At 42.3% G+C, this 22,581-nt stretch overlaps 1 protein-coding gene across 5 annotated transcripts in view; it reads left to right on the top strand.

The window, feature by feature from the left end:
* The window catches only part of ATP11C (ATPase phospholipid transporting 11C), a 110,439-nt gene that overhangs the window by 68,754 nt on the left and 19,104 nt on the right, over positions 1-22,581 (top strand). For all 5 annotated transcript variants that reach the window (XM_024196919.3, XM_024196920.3, XM_026653106.2 and 2 more), the window contains exons 12-24: positions 263-460; positions 3,265-3,426; positions 4,455-4,609; positions 5,537-5,608; positions 6,932-7,005; positions 9,579-9,682; positions 10,695-10,876; positions 12,346-12,609; positions 13,465-13,639; positions 15,479-15,581; positions 18,019-18,164; positions 18,632-18,691; positions 20,314-20,441. In XM_024196919.3, the coding sequence (XP_024052687.2) occupies positions 263-460; positions 3,265-3,426; positions 4,455-4,609; positions 5,537-5,608; positions 6,932-7,005; positions 9,579-9,682; positions 10,695-10,876; positions 12,346-12,609; positions 13,465-13,639; positions 15,479-15,581; positions 18,019-18,164; positions 18,632-18,691; positions 20,314-20,441 (1,823 nt within the window). The remainder of the gene's footprint in view (positions 1-262; positions 461-3,264; positions 3,427-4,454; positions 4,610-5,536; positions 5,609-6,931; positions 7,006-9,578; positions 9,683-10,694; positions 10,877-12,345; positions 12,610-13,464; positions 13,640-15,478; positions 15,582-18,018; positions 18,165-18,631; positions 18,692-20,313; positions 20,442-22,581) is intronic.

Raw genomic sequence — 22,581 nt, 5'->3', positions numbered from 1 at the left:
CCCCCCCCCCCCCCCCCCCTTCGTGTCCCAATATTTTCTTCCTTTTATCTGGTCACCCTACCAAGATGGAACTGAGAGCAGAGTTTGGTCCATTAACCTTAGTTTTCTCAAGAGTTTTATTTTTCATATCGAGTTCTCTTTTCACCACTGAAGAATAAAATCTAATTAGAACCTTGAATTTGTTGTTGTTGATTATGTCTGTATCTGGCTGAATTGGATATCTGATTAGTACATGATGCCTCTTTTTATTTTTCCTTTGCAGATCTTAAGAATGTTCACAGACTTCCTGTCGTTTATGGTTCTGTTCAATTTCATTATCCCGGTCTCCATGTACGTTACTGTAGAAATGCAAAAATTCTTGGGCTCCTTCTTTATTGCTTGGGATAAGGAGATGTATGATGAAGAAATCAAGGAAGGAGCACTGGTGAATACCTCGGACCTCAACGAAGAACTCGGTCAGGTTAGAACGTGCTCCCCATTTGTGCTAACTTAAAATTGGATGCATGGACAATGTCTCATGGTAAAACTGTGCAACTCTTCCTTGGACTAAAACAGCTGTAGTGAAATCCCTCCTGTAGAACTTGTGGGCCAGAACTTCAGCTATGAAGCTAATTTGGGCCATGGTGCTACTTAGAGCAGTTTCGTGTCTGCTTTTAGTTTCATCTGGCTGCCTTCCATGGCCAGGGGCTGTTCTAGCAGCCAGGAGTCACTGGAGCATAGAGGTATACTAGCCCTACCCCCATGACCGCAAAGGCCAGGGGTAGAGTAGTTTCATCTTCTATCTGTGCTTTGATTAGGAAACAATCGTCATTGATCGGCGCTTAGAGAGACAGATGGCGTTGTTTATTTTGCTTAGTTTCCTATTGGTAGGAAGCTCTGATGCAATATTTGTGGATTTAGATTTGTATACAATATGTAATTCCCTCCCTTCTGGTGGTTCTGCTCACCATCCTAGAAACATCTACGTGCTTAGGGAAATACTCCAGTATCCAAAACCTAGAGGCATAAAAGCTCTGGAGTGTTGATCCAAGTAGGGGATTTATGGCAGTGGTTCTCAGCCAGGGGTACGTGTGGGGGTCCTCCAGGGGGTACTTCAACTCATCTAGATATTTGCCTAGTTTTACAACAGGCTATATCGAAAGCTCTAGTGAAGTCAGTACAAACTAAAATTTCAAACAGTGACTTGTTTATACTGCTCTATATGCCAAACTCTGAAATGTAAGTACAATATTTATATTCCAACTGAGTTATTTTGTAATCATATGGTAAAAATGAGAAAGTCAGCAATTTTTCAGTAATCATGTACTGTGTGACACTTGTATTTTTATGTCTGATTTTGTAAGCAAGTAGTTTTTAAGTGAGGTGAAACTTGGGGTACACGCAAGAGAAATCAGACTCCTGACAGGGGTACAGAAGTCTGGGAAGGTTGAGAGCCATTTTTATGGTTTATGGTACCGTTAGGGGAAGTCTGTTAGAAGTGATATAATCATGCTCTGTTGTCACTGTACCAGATTAACATTAACTTTTTAATGAGAACATCTAAAGTAGAAGTTAAAAACATTACTCTATAAATTAATTAAAACAAAGAGAAGTCACACGTGGCTGTAGGGCAGGACAGAACATAAGAATGGCCATACTGGGTCAGACCAAAGGTCCATCTAGCCCGGTATCCTGTCTTTCGATAGTGGCCAATGCCAGGTGCTCCAGAGGGAATGAACAGAACAGGTAATCATCAAGTAATCCATCCCCTGTCACCCATTCCCAGCTTCTGGCAAACAGAGGCTAGAGACACCATCTCTGCCCATCCTGGCTAATAGCCATTGATGGACCTATCCTCCATGAATTTATCTAGTTCTTTTTTGAACTCTGTTATAGTCTTGGCCTTAGAGAGGGACCTGATTGCTGTATTTGTGCCAGCACTGCAGCCTTCAGCAGCTCTGAAAAATCATTAGAAAGTCAGTGCTGCAGTAATTAATCATTCTCCCTTATTAAAAACCTTTGTCTGTCTGCTAATCACTCGTCTACCTGTCAAGCTATAACTGTAACTATTTTTGGTGGCAGTTTAGGTTGAGTGTGCTACTATTTGCTTCTGAAAACTAGATGAGCTTATAAATTTCATGTTCAATTTCTATTGTACATGCAATTTATCATGCAGTTTGTTTCCACATAGAAGAACGTCAAACCCTAACTGCATGTCAGTAATTTGTTTGCTTTCCTTGAATTAATTAAAAATTTAAAATTCTCTGTAAGCTTTCTCTGTGCAGGTTAGTGAGGAAAGTATAATTCTGGTAATCTTTCACTGCATGCATTTGATATGCAACTGCGCTACTACGGTTTTCTCTGCACTGCTGGGATTCTTAAGTAGCTAATGTTTCACTCTGGTCAACCACAGCAGCGCAGTGCAATTGATCGTACTGTAGTATACCCTACGTTTGTTCCTGTAAAGAAAACATTTAATTGGAAACAACTGTTAGCTAATTTAATTGCATTGTCAACATAAAACTCCCATAAAGCAAACAAATGGGTTTGTACTACAGCCCTGATTAAACAGCTGCTGTGCTTTTCAAAATACAGTTTACTTTGCCTGGTGTTACACTATGTGCTTCCTTGTTGCACTTTTCTCAGCTGGGACAGTGAAAATCAGTGAAATCAATTTCCATGTTCTTATATATAAAATCCCTCTCATTTCCATGTTCTCAGACTTCCCCATTTGAGTTCAGGCATTGCAAAGGAATGTTTATTTGTTTAAAAGCAAGTGTTCAAAATGGAATATCTTTTCTTTGTTGGAAAAATGTATGGAAACTTTTTGTAGTGATCAATAGGTTTGCTAAAAACTTAAAAAATCTAAATGTTGGTCTTTTATATGTTGCTTTATTTGATTCAGTGCTAAGTACAGCACCGTCTGAGAAAGACTAGCTGGGGGAACAGATGGTTGATGGGGGAGTAATCAAGGGCCGTAAGACAGGTTCTCTGAGAGTTTTAAAAACTAAACAGGGCAATTGTGTAATGACTTGGAAGCAGAGGAGTTGTTCTGGGAATGGGTGCAATATTGTCTTTTCTTTGTATTAATATACCCTACTCCAAACTTTGAAGTCCAAGTTAAGCAAGTGCCAGGGGTTCTCTCCTGGATAAGGTCTTACTAGTTAAGTTGCCAGTTATTCTCCTGTTTTCAGTGCTGCCTCAGCTTCTTTCTTTTAGACAACAATGAAAGCTGGGAGTGTAGCGAAGAAAAAGTACAGCAGTGACTTCCTCCCTTTCTTTTAGGTCGAGTATGTGTTCACGGACAAAACTGGAACCCTGACTGAAAACAGCATGAAGTTCATTGAGTGCTGCATAGATGGACACAAGTACAAAGAGGGCATTTCAGAGGTGGATGGGTTCTCTCACACGGACGGACCTTCGAAATATTATGGGAAAGCAGAAAAGGTAGAACTGGGCTTCGGTAGCTTCTATATTTTCACTGTCTGCTCCAATTTTCTAAGAGCTAACAATAACTAGAGCTGGGCACAAGTGTAAAAATTCAGACACCAATTTTGAACACCTCTAAGTTTGGCAGTGTTCAGAACCCACGTTTGGGTTCAGCCCCTTAGAGACACTTTGAAAATCTGGCTTCCTCTGTCCAATCTCTTCCATCCCCCAAGTTCAGGAGGGTTTGGATCTGAGAGTTTGGTTTAGGTTCCTTCTTTAGCTATTACTCTTGGACACTGTACCTTGAGTTTGTGTAGCAGTAATGACAAGCGCAGGGGAGAGCACATATCCATTTTCAGGAATCGATCCCATCCTTTGTCTAACCAAGACCACGCTAAATAGAGTTGTAGCAGAAGTGTTCAGCTGCTTTGCTAAAGTGGCATCCCAGCAGAGAACTAGAAGCATTGCACGCATCGCAATAAAATAAATGATTGAACCAGAGTGCTGATTTTTATTTTCTGCCTTGTTTGATCTTCATTTACCCCTGCATCCTGCTAAAATGAATTAGTGCTCCGTTACGTTTGAACAGAGCTCCTTTCTGATTATGGCGCCATTAAAGATACCTGCCATGTTTTGCAAGAGTAGGGCTTTGCACCAGTGTCGTTGGCTCAGTTTCCCCTCCCGTCAGCTGTTGTGCTGTTTGGTTGCTACTCTCCATCTCTGAGGCAATTCGGTGGTGGTGTATGCAGGTACATTTTCAAAGTACTGTGGGATGAAAGACACCATGTAAATGAAGTTCCCATTTAAGGGTGAGATGTTTCAAAGGTGACTAACAGAGTTAGAATTTGGGTGCCGAACCTACGTTGGTTCCTTTGAATATTCCAACCTAAAAGATTGGTAATTCTGACCAAATCCCAGTAGTTATGATTCAGCAGCTTAACTAGAATAATGGTTATTTTTACTTTTCACTGAAAATTAATCCTGTCTGGTACTCCGGGCAGGAAAAGAAGCTGGTAACTCATTTCCTGTATTTTGACTCTGCTTAGTGTCGAGAAGAGCTGTTCCTCCGTGCTTTGTGTCTGTGCCATACAGTTCAAATCAAAGAAGGAGACACCGTTGATGGATTGATAGTAAACCAGGAGCGCAGTACCTATATCGCCTCTTCACCAGATGAAATAGCTTTGGTAAAAGGCGCCAAAAAGTAAGGGCGTTGAGTCTGTTTTCAGAACTGAAGGTTTTTCATACTCTTGTAACTAACTTGTGCTGTTGAGTGCGACTTAATGGAACCCAAAAGTTGCCCTATGAGTTTTTCATAATAAAATGTTCCTAGGCCAGTAATTGACAAGGAGAACTGTAGAGTGTAGAAAGCACAATGGGAGAAACTCTTGTCTGGCCTGGTCCAGAGCCCACTGGAGTCAACAGGAGTCTTTCCATGGGTGGAATGAGTTTTGTTCCTCAGTGGGTTTTGGATCAGGCTCATAGCAGAGTTGTGCTTAATCAATATTTTTGCCTTTACTGAACAACTTCACAAAAAGCAAAGGTTTGGGAATCAGAACTTGCACATCACAGTGTATTTTGGGGCTTCTCTTAAGTAGAATGGTGTCCCAAGTCGCTTGATTAAACAGAGCCGTACTGTATCCAAGTTCCCTGGGACGTTGGCGGGTTCTGTTGCATTGTAGAAGACGCAGTCAATGAGTACTGCATGTGTATCAACGCAAAATTACTTTCTTTTTGTGCAGTGGCAAAAAACTCTAAGGAGACAAAGCAGCCCCATGAAGGCCACCTTTGTTAGCCCTTTCTGATGTACTTGCATTATCTTATTATTATTTGAAGGCATAATAGCAGACCAAGCAGATCTATTTTTGCCATGAATGTAACGCAGTATGCACGTGTGTTAAGTCACATGGCCTATAGAGACCTCAGAGTTTTCTAGGATATGATCCACTTCTCTTTAAGATTGTAGAAATCGGGAAATGCAGAGAATAGCCTGGTGAACTACTGAAATACATGGACTGGATGCTGTAGCCCAGATCATGTTTCAGAATATGGAAATGAAAATGAGAATGTTACAAATGTAAATTCCGTAACAGTGTTTTCAGTGTCTTTCTGTCCTCTTGTTTGTTGACAGGTATGGTTTCACTTTTCTAGGACATGAAGCTGGTTGCATGAAAGTACAAAACCAAAAGAATGAAATCGAAAAGTAAGCGCAGCTGCATTGTGGTGAGGAATATTGCTCACGCTAACTGAACACTCCCTGCCAAGTGCCAGCTTGCACATGGTTTTGATTAAACTCAGGAAAAATGGTAAATGCTGCAGGATGGAAACAACGCAACAGGCTGTGTCAGACTGATAACTGCTCTGCATGAAAGCCGGTCCGAATTACAGAGCACCTGGCAGCAGAGAATTGGCTGAAAGATTAAATTGGTTGCAGCTTTTGCTGAATAACAGATCAATCAAAGCCTAAAACAAGGTCCTTTGACCATATCCTGCACCACGGTTTGAAACCTGGAACCTCTCTTGGGTCTGTGGATTGTTGTGATAACCTCCTAGGTGGTGAATGTATGAGAGCTGTTGCTACTGTAAGCCTCAACCATACAAAGTTGAACCTTTGCGTAAACATGCTCCAACCCGAACCCCTTCTTGGACTGAAAATAATTCGGCCTTACACTGCGGCAACTGCTCATGTAAACCCCAAGGGATATATACCACTTGAAGGATATAATACCTGGTCCGTCTGCCCTCCTAGATCTTGTCTTATTAGCAAGTTTAATTTCAAACTTCGCATCCTCCCTTTCTATGGAGATGAAGAGTAGTTCCTATTTGCTGCTTTTGGTGTTCAGCCAACCTGATAGGCAGCTTGCCCTGATTGACAGCTGGGTAGTCCAATCAGGACCTTCAGCCACTGACCAGTCAGCTGGCTCAGGAAGGTCCTAACTAGCTTCTCCCACTTCCAGCCAACCTGGTGCTGGGTGGTTGCCAGTCACATATCTCAGAGCCCCAGCCAAGCATGATGTGATGGACCAAGCATACATCTGGCTTGTTCACATCACCCTTGCATCAAGGAAATGGCCCATAAACAACTACTACAGGGAATCTCCAAACACTGTGAATGCATGTGGAGCAGCTTTGTTAAATTGACAAGCATCTTAGAGTGGCGCTTGGTTTATCTTAATGAAAATGAAAATAACATGTCCATGTGCATTCCTTTCAGGCAAACGCTAACTCAGCCCTGCTTTCCCTGAAATGCTCCAGCAGTTGTGTTGCTCTCTGTCTAATCACATGACTCTTAGTGATGGTAGTGGGCATTGTTCACCTGTCATGTATAAATGACTTGTAGCTTGAATACCTATACTATATCTTTAATAAGGAAATTGGTCAGCTGGCACCTGATACGTGCAATCTAGCATAGAGAGAGTTCTGCAGTTCATTCTTAGTATGTTCTTATGTCTTACAACCTTCTACTGAATATCATTTTTAAAAAAAAAATCTCAAATTTCTAAGTTCTGTTCTTTCCTTTTTAAAGGTATCAGCTTCTTCATGTACTAAACTTTGATCCTGTCCGCCGCCGGATGAGTGTTATTGTGAAAACCAGTACAGGTACTGTGGATCAAATCTATGTCTGCATTTACTTTTGCATTTTACAGAAAAGCTAACCTGTTACATTTCATGGGCCTTAGCCTCACCTGCAAAATTCACTTGCATGCCACCTGAGTGTCCAAAAATCTCGTTTGCACGTGCAAATCTGGTAATGGCATGTGCTTTTCATTGATTTGTACATGCACCCACTGCACTGGTGCACATTTTGCAAGCTTAGAGGCACCTGCACGTGAGAACTTGGCCCTTGAAGTGTGCTAATGAGATCAGTGGTCATATTTCTGATAGACCTTTACTGTGCATGCCCAAGCTAACACTACAAGAAAGCCCACTGCAGAGTCCTAGTGAGGCGCAGTTTTTCTGACATGCTTCTGATGCTCTATAAAGAGATGTCGGTCTTGTTGGAATATGGCATTTGCCAGCATTTCCCTGGTAACATAACCATACAATTTTGTGCCACATTTGAGCCCAACCCAATCTGAGCTAGGAAGGACACTTTTTTTTATTTTCTTTTATGCATTTGAAAAATGATCCAATTATCATGTAAAAGAAAAATGTTTTTAGAGATCTAAAAGTGCCCAAAGAATTAGAAATTGGTGGCTCCAGATGCTTTTCTACATTCTAACTCCACCAGCTTTTTATTTTAAGCTGAAGTTGTGCTGGTTTTTAGGAGCTATGGCATAGCTTTGATCACTTTAGGGGAAGGATAATTACGAATGACAGCTCTTTCATTTAGAAGTGTGGTTTGCTTGCCACGCATGCTAACTTTAAGACTTTCAATCCGTATGCCCATTGATGTGATGGACCAAATCTAGCCCTTGTGTAACCCTGACTTCAGTGACGTTACACCAGGCATGAATTTGTTGCAGTGTATTTGTGTGGCAACTAAATAATTCAAGGATATATACATCTTTGGGAACTGATTTGACTTGCTAGGCCATAGAAATGTGTCCTCAGAGCTGTTAATATCTCCTCTTTATAATCTATGTGCATGCATCCGCCCACATCACAACTCAGAGACCTGAGTACATAGGATGTGGCATACTGTAATCCATCTGAAACAGCTGATAGATGACAGGCTCTAAAAGGATACGTTCCAAACCGTTTATAAGATGCTGAATTGAAGTATTTAGAACGAATCTCTAATATAAACGACTGTAATTGGATAGTCTTATGATTGGATGCATCTATGTTTGCCCCTGTTTATTTTTCAGAATTGTAATTGATTGACCACCAGTATGCGTGAATACAGAATTAATAATTTCCTCCTGGGCTTTTCTATGGTGCTCATCGCTGAGTACCTGAGTGCTTCACAAATATTAATGAATTTATTCTCACGACACCCCTGTGAGATGAGGGGATATGTTAAGCCCATTTTACAGCTGCGGGGGCTGAGGCACAGAGAGAGTATGGTCAAAAGTGTCCAGTAATTTTGGGTGCCCGATTTGAAATGCATTGGGCCTCATTTTTCAGAACACTTAGCATTCTATAGCACATTATATGTTCAAAGCACAGCTCCCATTAGTTTCAGTTGCAGCTGTGAGTTCTCAGCTCTTCTACAAATCAAGCGCAAGGATCTCAGATTGAGCATCTAGGAAATAAGCAACACACAATTTGTGACCACCTGTGAAAACCTTGGTTTAAGTGACTTGTTTAGCATCACCTAGGATGATGGCAGAGGCAGGGTAGAGCCCAATTCCCCAGGGCACTATTAAAGTTCCTTAAATATGAGACCCTCTTCTCTCTTCCTGCAGTCCCCTGCCTCAGTCGCACACCTTCCAGCTGCTGCAACCAATGAAACAGGGAACCTACAAACAATAGCCTCCTTCACTACACAGCCCAGATTCATCCCCATAGCAGGGTCCCATGCACTGAATACAGATGGGGTCCTGTGGAAAAAATACATGATCACATAATTAAAGGCTGTATCATAATGCATACGCACAAGAGGGCCGAATTAAGGTGACCTAATTTGTCCCATGCCCTTTCCCCCCCACGCCCTTGGCTCTTGTCCCCTCTGCATTCAAATTAGGCAGCTTACTCCTCCATGCTGCCTAGATCCAGCAGGGGGGGCTTTGAGAGCATCGGAAAGATGGGGTTCCCTGCTCTCATTGCTGGTACATGGCATGGCCCACAGCAGCAGAGAGCTGCAATTGCAAGGAAGGGGGTGATGCTCAGCTCCAGGGTGAAGTGCGCCCAGCGCAGAAAGAAACTTTGGGGAAAGATTCTGTTCCAAAGGCACTAGAGCTTTCGTTCTCCGAAATGGCTGAAATATTCAAAAAATTCAGCCTGAGGCAGACATCCACAGCCTGGAAAACTGCAACCCAAACGGTTAGCGTTTGGCAAAGTGATAAGCAGCTGAAAGCATGGGCTTAAACTGGGGCTTGTCGTCCTTAATAGTAGGTGGCAACCTTGCTAGCGTTACCAGGCATTACCAGCCCTGCCTGTAACAGCTCCATTTGCAATCTTGCCCTATTTCTTCTTTCCAGCTAAGTTTACGGCACATTGAAGACAATGGTCTTTACATCTCGCTACACACTTTGAATGCTTCAATCCTCTTTTTAATTCTGTTTTAGGAAAGTTCTTCCTATTCTGTAAAGGAGCAGACTCTTCTATTTTTCCAAGGGTGCAACAAGATGAAATACAACAAACTAAAGTGCATGTAGAACGTAACGCAATGGTAAGTGTGTACACGAAACTAGGTTTGTTCTTGTTGGAAGGGAAGCCTTTCTCCGAAGATAAAGCTCTGACCTTGGGTTGAGGAAAATGTGAGCTTTAGTTCTTGTTGTTTTGAAGTCCATATCTGTCTTGTTTCCTTTTCTGTTCTTCTGGCTTCCAACTTTATTTAACTTCAGATCTACTTATTCGATCCTGATTCCTGTAGGATCTGATCATCTCCCAAGGAGTTAAAAACAGCAATAACAATAACATTTTCTGTCTTTTTTCCTTTCTAGCCTTGTAGAGAAATCCTTGAATCGGTTTCTAGTTTTGTTTTGTGTGTGTGCTGTTTTGAGAAGCATTTATCTAAATTGAGCTATATTGAGAAAAGAGGTTTATAGTTAGTTCTGAACGTGCTGAAGCTAGGGGCTTGTCTACACTACCGCGCAGGGTCGATCTAAGATACGCAACTTCAGCTACATGAATAGCGTAGCTGAAGTCGACTTACTTGGATCTACTTACCGCGGTGTCTTCATTGCGGTAAATCGATAACTTATGCTCTCCCATCGACTCCGCTTGCGCTCCTCGTTCTGGTGGAGTACTGGAGTCGACAGAAGAGCACTCAGCGGTCGATTTATCGCATCTATACAAGACCCCATCTGGCGGGTAGTGTAGACAAGCCCTAGTATTCGTTCTTATCTCTTCTGGTTGGTCCTCTTCTTCTTATACTGCAATGTATTTTAAAACAGCCTTGTTTTACAATTCCGTATTTCTCGTGACCTTATTACTGCTAAAGATGCTCAGTTCCACAGCTTATAATACATATTGTAATGTTCCATGTCCAAGGTTTGCCGTGTGTGGAGATTAATATATAAACAAAGAGGAAATGGTCCTTAAGATGTAGAATCACTTCTAACATTGGACCCAATCTTTGCAGGCACTGAGTGACCTATAGAAACAGAAAGTAAAAATTCTAAGGTAGGGGCTGTTTAAACGGTGTTCTTTAGTGCACATATCCACTTCTTTGTTTCAAGGATGGATATCGAACTCTTTGTGTGGCCTTCAAAGAACTAACTCAAGAGGACTATAAAAAAATTGATGAACAGCTCAGTGAAGCGAAAATGGCTCTACAGGACAGAGAAGAAAAGATGGCCAGGATTTTTGATGACATAGAGACCGACATGCATTTGATAGGGGCTACTGCTGTGGAAGACAGGTAAGATGGTGGCAAGCAAGCAGATGAAATATGAATGCTGTAGCTGTTCAGAACGGTGTAGCCTGTATTCCCTCAGTCTGAAATTACCCTGAGAGTAATTTCAGGACAATGAGGGAAGGGTGGGTGAATGACCAACGTGAGACCATTGAGCAGCCGTCTGTGCCGTGACAGTCCACCATGGTGCTTATTGAAAGCTGTGGGCTGATCCTAAGAAGACGACAGAATGTCTAAAGCAATTATTTCATGGCACGTCCCACAACCAATTGCCTATTTGCTAAAAATATACTGGTTTAAACAGTAAGTACTCTTAACATTTTAATCAATAAATCCTACGTTTTCAGAAACACATGCAGCATTGTGCCCCTAATTTATGTACCAAACTCATACAAATTCAGGTGCGGTCGCAGTAACTGTATGTGTAAATTAGGCTGTCGTTTATTTTTCACTCTGCGTTTTATGGTGCTAGTCAAAGAGTTGGGTGAAGTGACTGAATGGAGGACTACATTGTAATCCTGGCTCTAACGCTAAATCCCTCTGGACACGCCTACACGGCAAAAAACCCCCTCAGGGCAGCACATCTCGTGAGTCTGAGACTAGTCGGGCTTGTGCTATGGTGTTAAAAATAGCTGTGTAGACATTTGGGCTTTAGCTGGAGCTCTGGGTCTGAAACCCGCTCCCTTCCCCATGCTCTGAGACTCACTGCCTGTTTGTTTGTTTTTTGGAGGGGGGGACAGGAGGGGTTGCCATATAGATGTAACCTCTGTGACCTAGAGCAAATAATTTAACATCTTTGCCTCGTCTTTCCCAAATGTAAAATGAGAAAAGCGGTCCGCCTAAAGAGCTTTTGTGGATTAAATGGTTAACGTTTGCTAAAATAAATAAGGTTAATTAAGTGAAAATTATTGTTATTGGACCCATTCCTGAAGCCCTTCCTGGGACTAACCACCCATCAGACTTTACCCCACACTCTGCCACAAAACTCCCATCTACTTTCCTGTAGGAATTTGTTCAGAGGGTGCTGCAATATAGTCAGACTTCTTTCAGTTTAAAGTTCATCTGAAAGCGGCCTTGCTGGGTGGGTTATTTTATTCAGCCATGTGCAAAGCGTGATACATAGCACTGGTGGTATTAACGTATGCTGGCAAAGTACTATGCTGGTTTCAGCTAGAGATGTCCCGGTTGGTACATAAGTCATTCTTTGGTAAATAGCATGTGGGTTTATTTGCTCCCAGTGGAAATTCTTAGCAAACTATAAGCCACACTCATGTAATGTGGCACTTTTGTCCCCCTCTAGTAGCTAGGGTGGTTTGTCTGCTGCCGCCTCTAGGTCATTTATCTGAGGCAGTAAAGGCTGACCTAGATCCTCCCCAGGCTCATTGTAACATGCACGAATCATTCTCCATGAATTCTGAGGGGAAATGGTATTTTTAAGGTAAATGAGATGGCTAATGTATTGCCTCAATGTACAGACTTCAGGAACGCGCTGCGGAAACCATCGAGGCCCTGCAAACAGCAGGCATGAAGGTCTGGGTGCTTACTGGGGACAAGATGGAAACTGCAAAATCCACCTGCTATGCCTCCAGGCTCTTCCAGACAAACACTGAATTACTGGAGCTGACGACAAAAACGATGGGAGACGGCGACAGGAAAGAGGATCGATTACACGAGCTGTTGCTAGAGTATCATAAAAAGCTGCTGCAGGATTTCCCCAAAAATAGCGGAAAGCTTAAAAGGTGCGAGAGAGCATGTGGGCAGTTTGTGTCTGGATAACTGCCCTTGGTGAAGATGCTTAAAAGGAAGGGAAATGATTTCGCCTCGGTCCTGCAATTCCATGTATGCAGGGGAAGAGCTCTAGATTTCAGGGGGACTGCTTGTGGGGATGAGTGTCCCCCACCTGAATCATATTGCAGGATTGGGGCCTCTCTGCCTATAAACAGTCCCCTGCTTTCCTATTTCTCAAACATAACTGTGCAGTACTTGGGCATGCCCTATTTTTCCTTTTATATCCAAGCCGTTTGAGTTAATTGAGCACTCACGCACGCTGAGCACACGCACATTCACACACATTGAGCACACACGCACGTGCACACTCACGCACGTGCACACTCACGCACGCTGAGCATGTGCGCACACATGCTCATGCACGTTCACACTCATGTACGCTGAGCACGCGCACATTCACACATGCTGAGTACGTGCACACTGACACACACGCACACTCACGCATGCGCACACTCACCTCCGGCAACCAGACCTGTTTTTGTTTAGAAAGTATCGGGGGTAGCCGGGTTAGTCTGGATCTGTAAAAAGTAACAGAGTCCTGTGGCACCTTATAGACTAACAGACTTATTGGAGCATAAGCTTACTTCATCAGATGCATGCACCCATGCATCTGACGAAGTGGGTATTCACCCACAAAAGCTTATGCTCCAATACGTCTGTTAGTCTATAAGGTGCCACAGGACTCTTTGTCACTTTCGTTTAGAAACCATTTCTTTGTTGCTCAGATAACACAGAAATGACTAAATTGACTTCTTAGAAACTTAAGGCTCAGACTTTCAAGTCGTCGTTTTCTGTTTGTATTCTAGGAGCTGGATGGTGAGCCAAGAATATGGACTGATTATAGATGGCTCGACGCTGTCGTTGATATTCAATCCTTCCCAGGATTCCAGTTCCAGTAACTACAAAAGCATCTTTCTACAGATTTGCCTGAAGTGTACTGCAGTTCTATGTTGTCGGATGGCTCCTTTGCAGAAAGCCCAGGTAGGTGCTGTCGGTACGCTGATAGGGTCATTTTGCAGGAGGCATCAGCTACAGGCTGTTTTGAGTGTTACTTGCAGCACACTTCAGTAGCTAAAACTACTACTCCAAACTTTCCAATCTCCATGTGTACAGAGGGGCTCCAAAATCCATATTTAGGCATCTATACACAGTGGTTTGATTTTTTTCAGAGGTGCTGGACACATGTTGCATGGGCTATAAGTCAGTGTATAACTTGGCCCCTGGACAGGCTGCAAGCTGGGGCAGCGGCTGTCTTCCATTACCTAAGCACAGACAATGCTCCAGAATGTATTTGCTCTAGATGCAAAAGATTCCCACCGGAAACAAGGCTAAGTGGTTACTCTGCGTGTGAGAAACAATTGTTCTGTACCTTAAAGTGAAGCTGTCTTGATGTAGACAAGTAAAACCTCTTAATTTAAAAAAATAAAATAAAATAAAAGGGAAAATCATGTAAGTATGAGAAACATGTACCATGCAACTGGACCTTCAGCAAGTTCTATCTAATTTCCTTTTCCAAAGGACAGATGCTACCAGAGGTATTTCAGCAAGTCTATTATAAACCCTCTGATGACTTTGATTTAACAGACTGTCTCCTGAACCACGAAATTTAACAAAATTCACTCATCTGACTCTTTTTTATTTTATTTTTTGGCTGTGTAGGAGCCTTTTCCGTGCGTTGGTGTATTTGTGCCACAGTCTTGTCTTTCATAGAGGTTTCCTGGAACTATTTTTACAAGCGCTTTGAAGTTCAACTCACCTATAAATAAAGGGACAGACGGATTGATCTATTTAATTCCATTCCAAGCTCTGAAAACAGGATTTTATGACTTTTCCGCAACAACTGATAGTATCAAAAAGGCCATAAACAGTGTATTTCCTGCATTGCTCTAGGTACATAGGATGTGTCACATGAAACACATGGGAGTCGCATCCTTGTAACTGGGGGCGGAGTCTGATATTTGGAATGGAAGGAAGGGTACCGCTGATTTATATCCCGGCATTTCAGCTCTACAAAGTTAATTCCAGCGCTATCTCTTGGTGATGACCATGATAAAACTCCCCTTGGCCTCAATGGGATCATTTCAGGCCTCAATCTTAAACGGCTTAAAAGAGAAAAGAGTTAAAAAATAGACCCGCTGCAGTTCGCGTGGCCGCAGTTTGATTGTGTGAACTGGAATTGGATCTAGTTGGGTGGGTTTTTAGGACAACTAGAAAATCCTTGCAGGATTTAAAATGAAGGCTGCACTGAATCTCAACCCTGTGTGAATCAGGGTATGTCTACACTACAGGATTAATCCGAATTTAGATAATTCGAATTTGGGAAACAGGTTGTATAAATTCGATTGTGCGCGGCCACACTAAGCACATTAATTCGGTTTTTAACCACATTAATTCGGTGGTGTGCGGCCACACTACCCCATTACTTTAACCACAGTAATTCGGTGGTGTGCGGCCACACTAACCCTAATTCGAATTAACAAAATCGATTTAGGCGCTACTCCGCTCGTCGAGGTGGAGTACAGAAATCGATTTTAAGTGCCCTTTAATTCGAATTAACTGGCTCTGTAGTGTGGACGGGTGAAGGGTTAATTCGGATTAACGCAGCTAAATCCGAATTAAAGTCGTAGTGTAGACCAGGCCTCAGTTTGAATCACTTTGTTGAAAAGCCGGCCTGACTGACTTTTTGTCAGCCAGAAAAAAACGTGTGTGTCTGTTGTCTCCTGGCCAGTACTGTATGTGCTGAGTTACTCAAGAATGCTTGAAAGAACAATTGACATTTGGACGTTTCTGCTGACCTGTTGTCTATTTTAATTTTTGTAGATCGTTAGAATGGTGAAAAACACCAAGGGCAATCCAATAACACTATCAATAGGTGACGGTGCCAACGATGTTAGCATGATCTTGGAAGCACATGTCGGAATAGGTGAGAAATGTGTGGAAATCATAATACCTCAGTCTAGTACAGCTCTTTCCATCAATAGCTCTCAAAGCGCTTCACAAAGGAGGTCAGTATCATTAGCCCCTTTTTACAGATGGGGAAACTGAGGCACAGAGAAAGGATGTGACTTTCCCAAGGTCACCCAGCAGGCCAATGGCAGAGCTGGGAATAGACCCCAGGTCTCTGGAGTCCCTTTCCACTAGGCCACTCTGCCTCCTCATGAGAAGAAAATAAGTAAAATACAAAATAGATAGAATGTACTATGTCCTTTAAGCCTTGAAGTTGGGAAATAATGTATGGAAATGTAGAAGCTGATGGTTTCTTTACTTGATATATGGTAAAACAGGTTGTCAGACCCTTTAGTGCCCCATAGATACTTCTGAAAACTTTGCCCCAGTCTGTTTAGCTTGAAGACTTGCCTATTTATTGGTCAGTTGAGGGAGATGGTCAGTGAACACCTTTGCTTTCACATGGCCTGACCTTGCTCCCATTGCAGTCAATGACAAAACTTCCTCTGAATAAAGCAGGAGCCAAATCAGACCCATGAAGCATTAACACTAGATCCTTGATGCACATCTTTAACCACATGGCTCTACACTCTCAGTGCAGCACAAAGGGATTTGCTAACTTCTGGTAACAGGGAGTGCCTGTCCAGTTTCCCACTGCTGGAAATATGAGATAGTTGTGCAATAAAAAGTTTTTAACATGTTCTGCCTGAACTGTGTTCGCAAAACGAGAAATCAGTTCTTAAGGGTTTAGATTACAGGATTTTAAAATAGTAGTAAAATATAATAACTATTTCTGAATGCTAAGGGTTAAATTCTTGGCCCATTAAAGCCAATGGGCCTTTTGCCATTGACTTCAAAATAATCAGGATTTCTCCCTAAGAAAATATTTGCTTCTTTCTCAAGGTACATGGGAAACTTTTATTTAAAGCAAGATGCCGATTCATAAGTAAATAAGCTACAGTTTCCATTCAGAAAATACAGGGCCCAATTCAGGGGTCATGCAAATTGCATGGATCACTTTGTCATACAGCAGATTTAAGGGGGAAAATAATGCTTTCACATCAATTTGGCAATCAGTATAAAATGAGCCCAATTTCAATGTCCGGTTGTTGCAAGGAGGGAATTCATAGATTCTAGGACTGGAAGGGACCTCGAGAGGCCATCGAGTCCAGTCCCCTGCCCGCACGGCAGGACCAAACACCATCTAGACCATCCCTGATAGACATTTATCTAACCTACTCTTAAATATCTCCAGAGATGGAGATTCCACAACGTAGAATGTAGCAGTCAAAGCGACGAAGGTGGGAGATAATATCGGTTCATTCCCACTTTCTTGCGCCTTCCTCTGGCTTTTCCTGTTGTATCCCACTCAAGCCTAGTTCTGTTCCCATTGAAATCAATGGAGATTTGCTGTTGATGGCAATGGAAACAGGACTGGGCACCAGGTTAAACCAAATGTTTCTCTACTCTTCTCATCATTGCTAGCTTTGGGCCTGAAAACGTAATTGGATTAGCACCTAATTAGCCCAGCTGGGCTGGAATTGGCCTATATTCTTTAACTGGCTGTTTATAAATTCATTGGAATGCGGTTTTGCTGGTTACAGCTGGTTGTAATTCACCACAGGGGATCAAAATCTACTTTCCAAAGATTGATTTCCAATGATGTTGATGTGTTTGCCCCTTTCTTATGACTGATCTCATGTTGGAACCAATCTGAGATTTTCTCCAATGCTGCCAGAGGTAGTAGAAATATTAGAGAACTTGAGTGTCACTGAGACGGGAAGGATGGAAGAGAAAAGATGGGGTCGTCCTTCCTGGCGATTGAAATGTCTCGTTGCCTCCAATGAATGGAAGCGTTTTCTCATACAGCTTCCTTTGTCATTCACTGAATGTACCTGTCGATTGAACAAAACCAGCTGTCTTGAGCTCAGCCATAGAAGGGGGGATGGCTTAGTATTCTAAGTATCTGCAGGGAAATAACTAGAATGCATGGAACTACGTGTTTACGTGCTGGCAAGGATGCAGGCAAAACTCAACTCCCACTCTTTAACCATCTGATAAACTGCATTCCTTGCAGTTTATTTTGTTAGGACCTGCTGGATACGAACCTCAAAACTACAGACCTTATTGTTATGAAGGACAGTAATGATCCCATGGAGTGTTAGGATTTTGCTTCCTAGTTTACCTGTCTGGGGCTCTCCGCCCCAGAATGGCACTGTTGTTTTGAATGGCAGTCTGCCTAGCACATTGGGATCCTTGGGGAGGTGACAAGTGCTTCCTTCATAAATCGGCAAGTCTTTTTTATATATTTATTGTCGTTTGGAAGGTTAAACTGTGTTGGCAAATCTAGTGGCTGGTCTGAATCTAAATTCCAGCACCCTGTAAATCGCTCACCGTATTTATGTGTCATTCAGGTATAAAAGGCAAAGAAGGTCGTCAGGCAGCAAGAAACAGTGACTATGCTGTTCCAAGGTTTAAGCATTTAAGAAAATTGCTACTAGCACATGGGCATTTATATTACGTGAGAATAGCACACCTTGTACAGTATTTCTTCTATAAGGTAAGGATTTACATTCAACTAACAAATGTCATTGAACACTATTCAGGCATTTTCCCCCTTTAATATTGACAAAGTCCACTAAAGTTTGTTTTGTAATCCTTTTTTGTAGTTCATTTTTCTTCGTAGCTTTAAAAATATATATCATTAGTAGTATAGTTAGTAATATATGTCTTACAGTTATGGGTTGTACACAATCTCTGTGTTAATCTTCTGCTGTAGGGCTTGTTCCAGTGCCCACTGTATATATTAAAGCTGGATTGTTTGTCGTTCCATAGCAACAAAAAGATGGTCCAAAGAGTTTACAATTCAACTAGCATTAGCTTCATGTTTCATAGCCAGATTTTTAGCCCTAAATGTTTTGATAATACAGTAAATGTGAAGCATAATTCAGATTTATATTTAAAAATCAAACAGCTCTTAAGAACACAAGATGCTTCTCTACTAAAATCTGTCTCTAATTTTTCTAGAACCTTTGCTTCATTTTACCACAATTTTTATACCAGTTCTTCTGTGGATTCTCGCAACAGGTATGTTCCAATAACAAGTTGATAAAAACACGCTCTAAACTGTCAGAAAGTGAAGTTCCATAGTCAAGATTTGGTTTTGTTATCCTGCATGCTCTCCGACTAACTTTATCAACGATGCCACTTAATGTAATCTAATTGCTAAGCAACAGATTTGGAACATTAAATATTTGCGGTATAACTTTAAAAAAAGAAGAAGTTCCAAACTGTTCTTTCCCTTTTTTCCAACCATGCCCAGAGGGGCATTTTCCAAAAGTAACAAGAGAATGTTTTTAGAAAGTCTTGCTATTAACTCATGTTGACATCACTTCCTCTGTTTTATAAAGGAACAAAGCCACACTATTGTATCTCCTTGTACTAAAAATGTCTCTCACAGGACTAGGTAGAGGAGCTTATTCCTTAACAATAAGCTTTAAAATAATGAACCCGTTGAGGATCTTGTCCCAAATAAAACAATGAACCTATATTCGACCTAGTCCAAATGAGTGCCTCAGCTGTGTAGAACTTTGTGCGCAGCTGTGTAGAACTTTGTGACAGGTGGGATGATGTGGCCATTAAAACAAAAAGGTCTTGGAACAACAGTTTTGGGTTCCTGTGCTCATTTGTGCATTTGTTTGTTGTCTCTGGGTTGCCCCAGGAGCAATCAGAAGGAAGAGCAAAACCATTCAGGCAATTGGAAAATGACTTCCATTGAAACAAAAAGAGGCTTTTCTTGGCCGTAGTCCCTGTCTAACAAGGAATCTTTCAGAGAGCAGGTGCCGAGGACAGAACATGTGTGTTTGTTAAAGTGGTCTAGGAGGGCTCAACGGTATTAATTAGAATCCAAACAAGAGAGCAGCTGTTGACAAGGTAGGAAGTGACTGCTCTAAAATCACTTTGCCTCCTACCTTCCCATGCTGCACTCCTAAAACAATGAGTCCAAGATTTTAAAGAAGCCACTTTAACTTGTTAATCCCATGGGCTCAACTGCTCTTTAATTACAACCTAAAAAGGCTTGCCTGACTGACAAAGCCTCCCATGTATGCTCGCAAGCTCAACTTTCCGGTGGCCCCCATTGAACCTGAGCAAAAAGACCGGGAACATAATGAAAGTGGCTGAAAGACTGTATTACATTGATACAAATTCAGCCACTGGTCTTTTTGAGATCCCTGCTTCTTGGTAATACTCAACCACATCACTCTTAGACTTCTTTTTGAGTTGCTTTTACACTAGACTTACCAGCTCCCATATTAAAGGTGCAGAATGAGACTGCAGGGGGGGTGTTTGATTAACAGAAGGAACCTCATTTTAAATTTGGAATCTGAAAGTATCATTGGGCTTGATCCAGCAGCCATCGAGCTTGCTGGAAATTTGCCCTTTCACTTCAGTTTGGGCAGAAACAGGACTTTTGTCATTAAACTGTAACAGTGGTAAAGGCAAATACAACTTGCCTTTAACGCCGTTGCCTCCAAGCATGAATTGGGCTAAATTAGTCATTTGTTTGTTGCTTTGACAAGAATATGAACTGTCCTGTGTGTGTGGAGGGTAAGAATAGGAAAGCTTTTTATCTTTTTAGGGGAAAACTTTTTTAAAGTAAACGGGGACTTTTCTGTAAATGTTATTCACCCCCTTCTGCTGTTTTTAAGCCTCTGTATGATGCTGCTTACCTTACAATGTACAACATCTGCTTCACGTCACTACCTATCCTGGCTTACAGTCTACTGGAGCAGCATATTAACATTGAAACTCTGACCTCAGATCCAAGATTGTATATGTAAGTAACGAAGGGTTTTGCAAGTTCCCACCATGCTCTTGCCGTTAACTTTCTAGCAGAGATTAAGGCTTGTTAGTAAGATTAATTTTGCAGCGTTTGCTACTGTTGATCTCCAGACACTCCAGTCCCGCAGGAGTGAACGGAAGAGTAGCGAAAACGCTCAGGTCCTTCTGTCTCTTGAGTGGAGTCTTGGAACTAGCGTGCTACTTTGAGGTCCTATGGCTTATTTGTAGTCATTTTGAAGGGGCCTTTATAGATCGGAGAATGCTACAGTGAATAAACAAGGCAGCGGTTCATTGCCGTATCTGTGCAAAGGTGTGCCATGCCATGACTGCAATTTCACTTTCCGCGGGAAAGGGAAAGTTAGGGAGCGTGCCCCTCTACTGCCGTGTCTTGTACAAAATGGGAATTATTCCTGAGTCAGCCAGTGACACGTGAGCAGGTGATGGGAGGGCGGAAGGCATGCCCTGATGATGAGAGAAGAGATGCACTCACTTACAAAGAGATGCATATTTCTGAGAGTCTGGCATGCGGAGAGCTAGATCCTTAGTTGGGGTAAGTTTATTCCCCATCCTCCCCATGTCTCCCTAGACTTCCCCCAACAAGGCTTTAAGCTGAAGACTGCTGTGCTATCAGTAGTCCCACAGTAGCTTTCAGGAACAAAGTATAAACATTGCTAGGGGAAAGTGCTGATTAATAGAAGTCTCTCTTTCCTGGGGGGTTGCCACCTTCCTTAGTAAAGGCTGTCAGAGAGCATATGTTTTTTCATGGGAGACCAAATGTAGATTCTCCAATCTTCTCTCCCTCTCTCCTGCCCCATCAGCCGCTGGTGTGTACACACACACCTGGCACAATCCCTTTATCACCGGCTAAAAGAGGCACTTTTTTCTCGGACTCTCTTATTAACATACTGGCAGCACACAACTGATCCCAGTTTTCCTGTTGCCCGTGCCCGCAAGTAAGCTGTAGAGATTACCATCCGCATTTAGAGCACCAGCAGTGAAACAAATTCAGGGTTGCTCCGTTCTTTTCTGTTTGGGTTCTTACACTGTGTCTATCACTGTGGTATTGGTGCACCTTCTTGTAGTGCATTAAGCTGTATGGCTGGCATCTGTCATGGTAGCAGCGACCTGTTCGAGCCAAGAGCCCTGGCCCAGAGAGGAGCCAGCTATCACTATTCACCAGGCACTAGTGTGGAGTCAGAATGTAATCTACCTTAGATCTCTAAAAGGTAGCGTATGCAATGGACTTTGCCTGCTTTTGAAATGGACACTCAAATGTCCTCTGCTACCCTCCTTCCATTTGGCAAAAGACCACGGCATGTTTTTAGACCCTTGCTGAATCCTGTGTAGCAAATGCACTCACCTGGCTGGCTAGAGAATGGTGAGAATACAAAGGGAGGCGAGCCTAAGAAGAACAAATTAATTTTACAAGACGCTGGCTCCAATTGAATCCTCATGACTTTGCATGTGTGGCTGACTACAAAGTGACTGCAGTGCAACTGCTGTAGACAATGCTGCGTTGCTGCTCTGCAGAGCTTGAATTTTGAGCCACTGTAGAAGTCCTGCGAATGAAAAAGTGCTGCAGGACATAAATGCAGAGACAAAACAAAATGTGCAGGAAAGAAGCTCTGATGATTTTCCTGACCCCGAGTGTTAGCCCTGTTATGATACGACCTTCTCTCAGAAACACACATTACAGAACGTCTTCCTCCTTCGGCTTATTATAGCATTGCCTTTGCCACATCATAATTGGACTGAAGTAAGCCTCTGTATTATAAACTATAATTATAGTTCAGTGCCACAGCTGTTTGCAGAATCCAGCCTGCTGGAAATTGAAGTAATACCTTTTTAGTTATAAGGGAAGGGGGGGGGGGGGGGGAAATTGCTGTTTTTCACTTACATGCTGTTTTTTCCCCCCCTTGCTCTAGCTAACCCCCAAATCCCAGCAATAATAATAAAATAAAAAGACTATAAAAGCTTCTCTTGAATGAGGGGTATATACTTCCTAGAGATTTTGGGAGAACCTGCTTTTTTCTGCCCACCCACTGTTACTTATAGATGGCAGTAATCAAAGCCTGCAATGCTTGGAATCTCTCCATTCCTAGTATATGTGCATTGTTCTGGGATCCTTTGGAAAT

Source organism: Terrapene carolina, unplaced genomic scaffold (assembly GCF_002925995.2).
Source record: "Terrapene carolina triunguis isolate 2854851 unplaced genomic scaffold, T_m_triunguis-2.0 Scaffold131, whole genome shotgun sequence".
NCBI lineage: Eukaryota > Metazoa > Chordata > Testudines > Emydidae > Terrapene > Terrapene triunguis.
This window is presented reverse-complemented; position numbering and strand designations above follow the sequence as displayed.